Source organism: Hyaena hyaena, unplaced genomic scaffold (genome assembly GCF_003009895.1).
Source record: "Hyaena hyaena isolate Hyena2069 unplaced genomic scaffold, ASM300989v1 scaffold_5, whole genome shotgun sequence".
Taxonomy (NCBI): domain Eukaryota; kingdom Metazoa; phylum Chordata; class Mammalia; order Carnivora; family Hyaenidae; genus Hyaena; species Hyaena hyaena.
This window is the reverse complement of record NW_024080637.1, coordinates 8,542,464-8,554,975: the sequence shown is the minus strand read 5'-3', so window position 1 is coordinate 8,554,975 and position 12,512 is coordinate 8,542,464. Positions and strand designations below refer to the sequence as shown.

General features: G+C 42.2%; 1 protein-coding gene across 1 annotated transcript in view; it reads right to left on the bottom strand.

The window, feature by feature from the left end:
* Positions 1-344: 344 nt before the first annotated feature.
* The window catches only part of RAB3B (RAB3B, member RAS oncogene family), a 71,797-nt gene continuing 59,629 nt past the window's right edge, over positions 345-12,512 (bottom strand). Inside the window, exon 5 of the mRNA XM_039237964.1 lies at positions 345-3,912. Coding sequence (XP_039093895.1) covers positions 3,725-3,912 — 188 coding nt within the window. The 3' untranslated portion in view covers positions 345-3,724. The remainder of the gene's footprint in view (positions 3,913-12,512) is intronic.

Here is a 12,512-nt window from a genome sequence, read left to right as displayed (position 1 = left end):
GTTAGACTATATGCACCTTCCAGATAGGGATAATTTGTTTTCATATATATTTATCTAGTGTTTAATAGTGTCAGGCTCACAGTAGATACAGAATAGATAAATTTCTACCTAGAGATGATCCAAGATCTAGTCCTGACTCTATCACTAATACACTTGCAGAGTGACCTTAGGAAATTTCCTTTTCCTCCTGGGACCTCAACCTTCCTCTTTGTATAATGGGGAGCCTGGACAAGCTTGTCTCTAAGCTCTTTCCAAATCTAATATTTGAGTCTGTGGCCATTCAGTAAGTCTACCCCATTGCTACTCCCAAAGTTAATTAATGCTACAGACTTAGGAGACAATAATAAGTCATGAATCACTTTGTATTTACAGATACACATGCATTTAAAACAGATTCTGTGAATAGCTACAATACTGTATTGCACATTTGGCCTACTTTTGCCTCTTTTGAGGTCAAGAGGTTTTTTTGTTTTTGTTTTGTTTTGTTTTGTTTTTGTCTTCTTTTATTTGGATTGTTAAGCAAGATGAAAAAACCAGGACAAGTTGCCACTAACACATATTATGCAGCTTGAACCTTGGTGGCTAATTGCACTATTACTGTGATTGATAAACATTGCACTGTAATCAGCTGGAAGCTCCTGCCTTCCATGCAGCAGAAACGAGGTCACAGAGCAGGGCTGGGGGACTACATCTAGCAAGCAGCTCTGTTGGTCTGTTGCCCAGTAGAAGAGTTTGCCACCATCATATTTAACTCTTGATTCTATCTGTTATGAAAGATGATTGCTCTCAAACTGGTCCCTGAGTTTAACAGTTTTTAAGTAGAAAGTTCAATATTTGCCTGGATACCCAGTATGAGAGAAAAGATTATTGGGTATATGTACTAAAATAGTGAAATGTTATTAGGAGCTCAGTCTGAAATCCTAGTACTAGGGTAGATGGGTATTCCTGCCCAGAAAAATAGTAATTATCCCTGACCTGTATTGACTTGGGAGTGTAAAAAGTACATCAAGAATCACTGCCTGTGAAGGGATCTCATTTGTCCATGGTCGGAGAAGTTAACCAAGTCACTCCTGCAAAATGCCCCATTGCTGGAGGATGCTTAAAGCATTGCTTGAGTGTTAGGTAAGAATTTCCTGACAGAGGCAGATACAGGGACTTGGTCCTGAAAAACACTGGACAATTTTTGCTCAGGCTCTTGGGACCTGATTGCTTCAGAGACTGACTCCTTTCCAGAAGCATTAGATATCCATCATCTTGAATTTGTCTGAATAGCTGAGTAATTTGTTAACAATTAGAGACAAAAGTCTTTTCTCCAGTGGACTCAGAATCTGATGGCCTTGGGATTGAATCCTAACAAGGTTCTAATACTTGCTAGCTGTATCATTTTGGTCAAGTCTCTTAATCTTTTTGGGTCATAGTTTATCTATAAAAAATATCATATAGAATGTGGTAAAGAGCACATACCTTGGAGCTTACTGCCTGGATTTGAACCCCAGCTCTACTATTTACTCATTATGTGACCTTAGGCAAGCTAGAGAACTTTTGTACCTTACTTACTTCATCTTTAAAGGAGGTTGATTATAGTGCATCCCTCACAAAGATATTGAGAAGATAAATAATTTAATATATGCACAGTGCTTGGAACAGTGCCTAGTATAGAGTAAGCATGACCTCAGTGTTAGCTACAATGACATTGGGGTGATAGTCTTCATCTCTCAGGTTCATTTTGCAGACCAACTGAAATGATGAAGGTGAAAAAAGGAGTCACAGAATTATAGTGCTAGAAGAGGCCTTAAAGATTACCCAAATAACCTCCTCATTTTATAGGTGGAAAATCAAGACTCAGAGATGGAGTGATTGGTCCAGAGTCACACTTGATTTATGGGCAGAGTCCAGGTCTCCTGATTCCAAGTCCAAGTCCAAAAGCTCTATCCTCTGAATCGCATCAAAGAAAGCAACATCTCTACAGTGTGGGACTCTGGCAGGGTGGCAGGGGGCCCTCTTACGTAGTCATTGGGCCTATGCTAGTTAATGCACTTTCCTAGGATAATGAACTGCATTTGGAATGGACAAAAAAATTGGGAGAGACTCTCCCCCTTTCCCCACCAACTTCTCAGATGGTATGTTAGTGCAGGGGGAAATGGGGATTTAGGCCAGGGCTGGGAGGAAAGGTTTTTAGGAATCAGTGCTAGTTCCATGTCATTATTTCAGCTAAAAACCAAACATGTGCCATGTCTAAACAAGCTAGAACACACTCCATTTGTTTATGGTATCAAAGGTTTTTTTTTTTTTTTTGTGGTTTTGATTTTGGTGTGGGTTTTTCCTTCAGGTGTTTAATTAAGCAGCTTCCATGAGGAGTGGTTTCACATCTTCTCTTCAGTAGATACTAAGATTTCACTTCTAGGAGAGTGAGTTTGGGATTGGGACCTTTGAATTCAGTTTTCCCATTTTTTTCAGGGTCATGCCCGCTTAGATTTATTTTGCCTTGAATTACATTTCCCAGTTGGACTACTCAGCAGTGATTGAAAGATGGGTTGGAGGAAAGGGTGAATTGGAGGGAAGACACCATGAAGAACAGCAGAACTATTTGACTAGGAGAAAAGGCAAAAGTCATAATTTTTGTTTTCAAATCATCTGAAGGTGTCAAGGGGTGGGGGCAGAGACTCTGAGGTCTCTGACAGCAGAGATGGTACAAATGGGGTAAGAAGAGGAAGAGGAATTGCCAGGGCACAAATTTCAACTTAAAGAAAGGAAAACTTTTGATTATGAGAGCTGCCCAAAGAAGGTATGCCCATCCTTGCCTAGAAGGTATGCTTTAGAAGAAAGAAATTTGGTTGTGAGGCCTGACACCACTTATCAGAGATGTGAAGACTGGAATTGACTAGTCAGACCAGGTAAGTCCAAATATTTCAAATTCCAGGAGTCTAAAAACCAAAGACCAATTTCATGGAGAGTTAAGAACCACCTGGAAAGCAACCTAATCAGAAAGTCATGACCTGTTCCTTTATCTTGCCTGTGATTCTCTTTTCTTTCTCTTTCTCAAACTCACTCATCTGCTCTTTAATATAGCATGAACCTTTGACATTTTGCAGGGAATAATCTTTTCTTTTAAATGTATTTCTGACTTAGCCTTTACTCCTTTAGCATCATTAGAGAGTCTGAGCTCTCTGGAGATTATCTCTGGCCTGTCACCACAGCAACTGCCCAGGCCCTGTGGGCATCCATGGTAATAGGCATAAGGCTTTGAGAGCCAAAGCCATAGGGCTTTGAGAGGAAGCCCCCACAGGGAGCCTGATATGAAACAAGCATGTTGTGTATGAGATTTTCTTTAATAGGATTAGCTGTGCAGGTCGGCCTCACTTACCCAGTTGGCCAGGCCCTGAAAAGTATGCATGTGTCAAGTTTTGGTAAAAGGAGGAAATCTTATTTTAAAGGAAGAAAGGAGACTCTCTCTCCAGGTCCCTGAAGTGAATCCCCTTTGTAAGATCGAGTCTTCTTTTGTAAAGTGAACCTTTACCCATGCCATGACCTGGCTGTTCTTCTGGGGCTGAGTGTCTGCAAGTGGGGTCATCTGCAGAGAATTCGAGGGGCATGCTTCCATCTCCACTGCAGGCAAACAACAGCAGCAACTCAGCTTGCTTGGGGCTGGGGGTGGACAGAGTGTAATAGGGGAAGCAGAGTGGGTGGGGTCACAAGAAGGGGAGATCAGTGGGGTGGGCCTTGCCTAACATGAGCAGTTCTGCTGCAGCAGTGGTGGGGTGTCTGAGAGACGGGTGGTCTTGGAGGTGCCCAACACAGAGGGGTCTGTGTCCAGCGAATCAGACATCTTGTCACAAATGGCATCTACCAGGCGCTCGAAGGCCTGCCTCACACTGATGTTCTCCTTGGCGCTGGCTTCAAAGAAGTCAAATCCTAAGAAGAGAAGAGAGATAATAGTAAGGATTTTTCCCTTCCTTTGTATGTTTCCTGGCCAGGACACTCTCAATGAACATAGCTTGTGCTAAGGAATGAAGCAAGGAGGTCTAATTCCATGGCAGGGGATTCTGCTTTAAAGAAATGGTACAGGGCAGGCATGACCTGCACTGGTTTTACAGTCAGATCCTGGTTTTACCACTGGGCAGCTATTTTATCACCAGCAAGTCACCTATTCTCTTTATAAATCAAGTCCCTGGTTTGTAAATAGTGATAATTTTACCCACCTCATTGAACAAGATAATGCATGTAAAGTGTATAGCCTTGTGCCTAACACACATTGGGGGGTCACTCAGTGTTTTCTGAAAGAGTGAATACTTCAATATGTGTACACAGCACTTCACAGTCTTCCAATGTGTTTAACACATCAATTATTTTATCTGATCCTCATGTCACCCCTGGGAGAAGGAGTATTTGGGCAGACCTTCTCCATTTCACTAATGTAGACACTCTGGCTTAGAGAAATAAGCTGACTTGCCCAAGATAAGTAGAGGCACAAGTTGGAGAAGCCCAGGCTTTGAACTTTTTGACTAGGGCTTTTCCTCCACTTTCCCCTGCCTTTCAATCACCTCAGCCTGGCCAGCTTTCCTTTCCTTCCCCCACCCTCCTTCTGTCTTTCTGACTATATCTTTCTCTTGTTTACAAGCCTCTTTGGCCTTTGCCTTTATCTGACTACCACCCCATCTGCATCTGGGCAAGTCACTTTATCTCTGTGAATCACTTGGCCTCTCTGAGTCTCAGGCTCCTCGATGATCAAATAGGAATAGCCACAGTGTGTTCCTGGTGAGAACAGCTGGGATAATCAAGTGAAAGGACAGATACACCACTGTGGGAAGTTGCCTGTTAGAATACAGTTTCTTTCTCCCTACTTTCATTTGCTCCTCTTACCTCCTCTTCATTCTGTTCTCCCTCTTTTATTGTCTTTTCCCACAAAGGAGGGGCTCTTTTTCCTCCTCACTCCTACTCCTTATTATCCCACTGTGGACTGAAGGTACAAACAAGACTCCTCTTCCTCCACCATCTCAGCTTGAAGGCACTCCCGGCTCCTTCCAGGCCTCCTCTGGTTGACAGCCTCTCTGTGGCCCTTTTTCCAGCCTGAGAAAGGCAAGCAGCAGGAGTATGCGCTAATCACCGACTTGTGATAAAGAAGGAGTCAGCTGCTGGCTCATTATTTTCAGGCCACAGAAACCCAGTCAACTTCAGAGACCCTTCAGCATGTAGCTTTTCCTTAATTAATATCATAAAAATTGACTCTCTGGCCTTTGACTGGCTTATCACACGTGACAGTATTTGGAGAGGAGGAGGGAGTGTATTGCTTGCCTAGGAAAGGAGCAAATTAAAGAAGTAAGTAGGCTTTAACTATCAGTTTGGATGAAGATGAGAATGCAGGTCAAGGCCACGGCACAAATCCCTTTTGAGGAACTGGCACTGAGGGGAGGACATGTCATATTGTACAGTTGGGCAGTGAGAAAAGGCCCAGGAGTCATATAGCCTGTATTTGATTACAGTCTCTGTCAGCTACTGGCTGTGTGACCTTGGGCAAGTTGCCCAACCTCTCTCAGCCTCTATTTCTCTACCTGTAGAATGGGGTGAATATTACCTACCTCATAAGGTGGTAATAAGAATTAAATGCACAAGAGTATGTGAAATTATTGTATGTGGAATACATGTTAATTCCCTTTTCCTTATATTCCTAGTTAAATTTAGTCCCAGCTTCCTTGCACCCAGAGCCTTTAGGGAAATCTTCTTTTTCCTAATCATTCAGGGTCAATCAATAAACTGAGTCTTTACTGAACATTGACTTGTGCCAGGTCTTATGTTGAGAGCCAGAGACAAAGGAAGACAGAATCTAATTGTTGAAAAGATACATTAATCAGACCCCTCACATATGCATAGTCTATAACAGTTCACAAGTACAGTTTCATTTATTTTTATTTTTTATGGTTTTTTTTTTTAATTTGAGAGAGAGAGAGAGGGCAGGTGAGCATATTCCAAGTAGGCTCCACACTGTGAGCACAGAGCCCGACATAGGGCTCAATCTCACAAGATCATGACTTGAGCCAAAATCAAGAGTCAGATGCTCAACTGACTGAGCCACCCAGGTGCCCCACAAATACAATTTTAAAACAACCTTGTGAGCAGGTGGTCAGAGAGAGCAAGGCAGGGGTTATTACTTGCAATTTACAGATAGGAAAACCTAGACTGGGAAATGGTGCATAAGCCAGGGCTCTTATCCCTCATGCCCCTTTGTCTCGCTCTCAGTTTGAATAGTGACTGAATACACTATAACATTTCTAACCCAAGTAGAGCAAACCAGAGGCTGTGCAGGAATGCAGTGGAGGGAGAGAGTGGCATGGGAAGAGAGCAGGAGGAGGCCTCCAGAAATTACTGGAAAGAGGAGTATTTGAGGCTAGAACTGAGCAAAACTCTTCACCTAACTAACTTTTCATTCTTTCAGGACTCAGCTTAGATACAGCCTCTTCATTCCCGTCTGTGCTTCCCTGTGCTACAGCACATGTTACCTTGCATGGTAGAAGTCCATTTGACAAGGAGATCCCTGAGCAGGGACTATGCCATTCATCTGAGCCCCAGAAGTGGCCAAAGGTATAGGTGCTTGGTGAGTGCTGGTTGATGAAGAGATGAAGGAAGGAGGGGGGAATGAGCATGGAGGGTGTGCTTGAGAGGATGTGGATAGTAGGGGTCATAAAAGCTCAGCTTCAACATGCATGATGACACTGACTTGAAAAGGTAGTTCTTACCCTTGAGGAGCTCCTAGTCTAGTGTGAGAGATAGACACACGGACAATATTACAGTGATAAATGCTGGAATGGTGGGAAGTATGAGGATTAGCAGGGCACAAGAGGAAGCATTTGTTATGAGGGGCAGGGAAGGCTTCTTGGAGAAACTGATTCCTATACAGATATCAGCTAGATAAAGACAGGTGATTGTGAGTGTATGTGTGAGCATATGCATGTGTAGTACACCAGGCAGGGGAAGCAGCACAAGCACAGATAATGGGGCAAAAAACAGCCTTGGTATATGTTAGAATGACCATAGTAGTTTGTTATCATTAGAGCAGAACGCTCAAAGTGATGAGAGATGAGACAGTAAGTCTTATGCAGACTCATGGAAGGCTCATATGTTATGCTAAGGAGATGTTGTCACTGTCATCTTAAAGGTACCCAAGGTATAGGAACTCTGATTCAAGTAACCAGCTCATGACCTTAGCCAGCTCATGGGTCTCTTTTCCTAGCAGGGCCACTCCAAATGCACATCCATCCAATTACTGTCAGCTTCTGGAAGGCTCTTCATTAGCAGGCCTAGATGGTAACCTTTCCCTCAGATTCATTAGGAAGGATTCTCAGGAGCTGAGAACCTACTGAGGTCAGGAAGATGACAACCAATTAATCAGACTGGCCCTCAGTCCTTTCTTCCCTCTAATTAGCTTCACAACAATATTTCTTCTATCTTTAATAAGGCCCAATTCTTAGCTGAATCTGAGATAATCCACATCCCTCCAGGATCATGTTTACCTATTCTGTCCAAAGGCAGCTGTTATAAACCCAGACTCTACAGTTTGTCCATACTGTCTGCTTCTGAATTTGACCCCAGAAGTCTATTCAAAAACTCCTAACCAACTGAACTCACCTCTCCTCATCTTGACACTGTCCTAGAACACTTCTCCACTTTTATGTTCAAATCCCTTCTCCACCTCCCTCTGATACCTCCCATCTCTGTCATGTATCAATCTTCAATTCATGACCTACTGGTCATTGATAATTTGGCAAGTGACTCACTGTGTTGTTCTCATTCTCAGGAACTTTTTAGTTTCATGTGGACAATTTATCCAACACCCTCAATTTCTCAATCATCTCATTTACGGTGACCTTCCCTTTCATAATGCTCAGCTATGCTTCTGTCCTATTTTGATTCCTATTTCTGTAAGTGGGACTGAAAGAGGCCTAATTAATGTAATACCCAGACTCATTGGCTTAACACCCAAGATCTTTCATGGCTTGGCCTCTATGTACTTCCCTGGCCCCATCTTCTTGGCTCACACCATGCTCCAGAGACGTTGACATTTTCTTATTGGGTGCCATTGCTCATGCTATTACTCTCTAGCTGCTACTCCTAGTCACCTTCACTATTCAACTGTGGAACCACTAATTCCAAAGAACCTTCCCTTTTTATTTCTCACCCACCTCCAACACTTAGGATATACAATGTACTTCTCCCCTGTTCTCCCAAGCACCTTTCACAATTGTTTCCATCAGATTCCAACAGCAAAATAGAAACTATTCTTAACATTTAAACTAGAGGAAATTGGTTATATAGGAGATAAAAGAACAAAGAGGCCAATAGAATAGTGAGGAAATCAGACATTACTAACAACAAACAAAGCAAACCTACTACTAAGACCAAAGGAAGCTAGAACAGGAAGGCAGGAGCCAGAGAAGAGAAGCCTCTACTTGAGGAGTCACCCAAGGTGGGGAGAAGGAATGTACAGGTTTCCCTTTTCCCCATCCTTAATCACCTGCCTGTGTCTCTCCTTGGCTAAATGCAGCCAAAAGCCACTGTCACAGAAGCCTGGGAAACACAGCCTGCAAATGTCAACCCCCTGGGATGGAGCAGGGGACAGGGGTGTTCGCAGGAGAAAGAGTAGAAGAGTGAAGAATGATAGCAAACAGGCTAAGGACTGACAGAGCCATCTACCCAAAGGATATTGACATTCTCTCTCTACTATTTTGTTTCCCCAGTCAATGAGCATCTTTAAGGCAGGGAACCCATTTACCTCTGTGTCCCCAGGGTCCATCATGTGTTAGACTATTGTGGCAGATTATTCACTGCCCTCTCTGTAGAGGATCTGGCATCTCCACCCATTGGCAAGCGCTCTGCAGTACCTCCTTGTGGGAGGAATATATCTCCCTGTTTCATTGACATAAAATTTGATCATGAAATTGACTTTGGCCAACAGATGTGGGCATCCCAAGTCCCAACAGAAGATTTAAGAGCCTTTGCGTGGTCTAGCCATCCCAGATTAGATCCCAGAGTAAGAAAACACATGGAACAGAGTCACAGCTGACTTGCAGCTAGCATATGTGAGAAATAAACCTTTATTATCTAGGCTCCTGACTCTAGTTATGTGTTACCCCAACAGAATCTAAAGAAATCTCACTAACACTATGACTAAGGGTAGACATTTGAAGAGAAACAATGGCAAGCTTTTGGGAAAACACCATTGGATGATGATATAATGGGAACATCAGAATTTTGAGTCCAAAGCCTGAGTTTGTGTACTGGGCCTACTACCTGATAACTATCTGGCTTGGAAAAGTTACATAATCTTTAAACGAAAAAATAAACACACAGAAGTGTGTGGCATAGCTCATTGTGTGCAAGAAAACACAAGTCTGGATTCAGCTTCTTCATAAGTATAATAAAGCTGATGAAAATGGCATTTTCCAGGCTCAGAGTGAAGATGAGGGTCACAGAAAATTGTTGTGAAAGCAACTTGTAAACTATAAGTCCCTGTACCAAAGTTAGTTACTATCAATGTCAGGGCTTTCTCCGCTACTAAGCTCTGTGATACAGGTTTCTTTTTTTTTTTTTTTTAATTACAATTTTTTAAATGTTTTATTTATTTCTGAGAGAGAGACAGAGAGAGAGAGAGACAGCGTGAGCAAGGGAGGGTCAGAGAGAGAGGGAGACACAGAATCTGAAGCAGGCTGCAGGCTCTGAGCTAGCTGTCAGCACAGAGCCCAATGCGGGGCTCAAATCCACGAACCATGAGATCATGACCTGAGCCGAAGTCAGACACTTAATCAACTGAGCCACCCAGGCGCCCCAGTGATGCAGGTTTCAATTGTTCATTCCCATTCAAAAACAAACAAACAAACAAACCCACTTAACAGGCACCTAAAATAAGCAAGGCAATGTACAAGGGTCTGTGAGGTCTGAGTGATAAATAGGTATTGTGTGAATTGAAATCATGGAATCAAAGAGGAGGGATGGAGCCTGTTTTTCAGATGGGTAAACTGAGACCCAGAGACAGGAGACAAGATGCTCAAGATCACATTGCAAACTAGTGGCAGAAACAAGATAAAACCCTCAGCCTCCAACCTCCTATTCTGGTACTTTCCCCACTACACTTTGCTGGAGTGAATGTATGTGTGTGTTCCAAGACCACATTGTAAATGAGTCTCTCCTTCCCTTGCAAGCAGAAATGCATTTCTCTTTTGCTATCCTCTCTGGGCTCTGGCCAGACCCATTTGCATTCAGATCCAGGGAAGGAACAAGACGGCCCTTTCTGTGGGGCACAGGCAGGCAGAGGCCCTAAAATGCCATGCTTCTCACAATAGGAGCCCCAGAAACTCCTCCACACTCCCAAAGATCCACTTGCCACAGTCTCGCTCATGTCCCAGGAACTTTGAGGGTATTGACAGCCTACTGCTACTCACAGCTTTAATAAAAGCTAGCAGCTGGCCATATCACTAGACTTGGCCTAGTGGGCTGAGAAAAGCTAAAGGAAAGGGAGTCCTGAAGAGGAATCCCATCAAGCAGAGTGGCACTACTACAGTGGCAAACAGACCACTGATATGTACTTAATTGCTGGTATAGCAGAGGACAGGACTGCTGTGGGAATGAGGAAGGCTGAGCATTCACCTTCACTGTTCCCAAATATGATCACATCCTTGCAAAATTCTTAACATGGTTCACAAGATCCTTCATGACTTGGCCCCTGCCTACTTCTCCACTCTCACCCCACACTATGCTCCCCTTGATTGTTTAGTTCCTGCAGTATGGCCTTCTTTCAATATCATAGGTGCTTCAAGCTTTACCCCACATTAGGACTATTCTTGATCTGGAACATGGTGCTTTGCCTCCCCCCCCCCCCCCACCACACACATATACTCACACCCACACTTTGCCTGCCTAACTTTTTCTCATCTTTTAGTTCTCAGCTTCAGTGTTACTTTCTCAGAAGATCTTGACTCTCCAGTCTAAAATTAGGTTTCTCTTTTTCACTTTCTTCATAACACTTGTAACTTATGTTACTTTTATCTGCCCACCATTCCTTCTTTTAGGGAACCACTATTTTAAACAGTTGTGGTGGTCTATAGGTCATAATACCCACCTCTCCCAGCCATTGGAACAGGCATGTGACTCACAAGTGGCCAATCATAGTCTTCCCTAATATTGAAGGGAAGGGAAAGAGAAGGCCTTTTTTTTTTTTTTTTTTCCCCAGGAGTTGAGAAGATATGAATCTGGAGCTGCCATCACCCATTTTACTCCCCACGCAGAGTTTGCCGGGAGAAGGAGGGAGGCTGAAGGGATAAACAAAGTTGAGAAATGGCGAGTGCAGTTGAATCCTGGTTCTAGTGGACTTTGCAGCTACGTGAGCTAGTTAACTCCATTTTTTAAAATTAAAGTTGATTTGGGATTTTTATCACTTGGTGTAACAAGAGTCTTAACTCATGCAGAAATTATCACAATTTTTAACAGCTTTATTGAGATATAATTCACATACCATTCAATTTGTCTATTCACAACATTTTAAATTATATATTTATTTGTAGAATTATTTGTTTATTGTCACCTTTCCATTAGGTCCATGACAATAAGGGATCATAGCTGTTTTGTTCACTATTATATGCCAAATGCTAAGATAGAACCCAGCTCAGAGGAAGTGCTCAATGAATAAATGAATATATGAATGAATGAATGAATGAATATCTAGCCTATGCTGGGTGCTTAGGATAATGAGCCAAATTAGACATAACCTGGCTGCTCTCAAGGTCTAGCAAGAGAAGTAGATGTCCAAATATGCAAATACTGGTAAGTAATAGAGGAAAACTTGGGAAATTGTACAGGACAGACATGGTTTAACTTTACATGTCCAAATATGAGTAATTCACTAAGGCTCTCTTTAATGCCTCCATACACCCTAAGAATTAATATTACTTTCATCTATTTTACTACATAAATTTGATGGATGTAAACTAATCTCTTAACTGCATAAACTTGAGCAAATTACTTACCCCCTCTGAACTTCATTTTTCAGAGTATTGGATATACCCTATAGTACATACTTTCAAGGGTTATAATCAAAATTAAGTGAATTAATTACTATACAGCATTTCATATAATGCCTGGATCAATATATATCACCTATTATTACTAAATTTATTGTATAGTGAGGTTAAGTAGTTAGGAGCACAGACTATGGAGCCAAACTACTGCTTGGGTTCAAAGTCTGACTCAACCTGTTACTAGCTGTGTGACCTTAAGCAAGTTACTCAATATCTCTGTGCCTTAGTTTTCTCATCTGTTTAAAACAAACAAATAAACAAACAAACAAAACATAACTTAGAGATAAGAGAAGTACATATGTCAGAGAGTTCTAGGGGGATTAAATTAAGTGAGTAATACTTTAAAACACTTATAATAGTGCCTGGCACATGGTAAACATCTAATAAATATTTAACCAACTTGTGTTTTAAAAATCTTAGTCATAAGCACTTGGCATGCTTGTTATATTT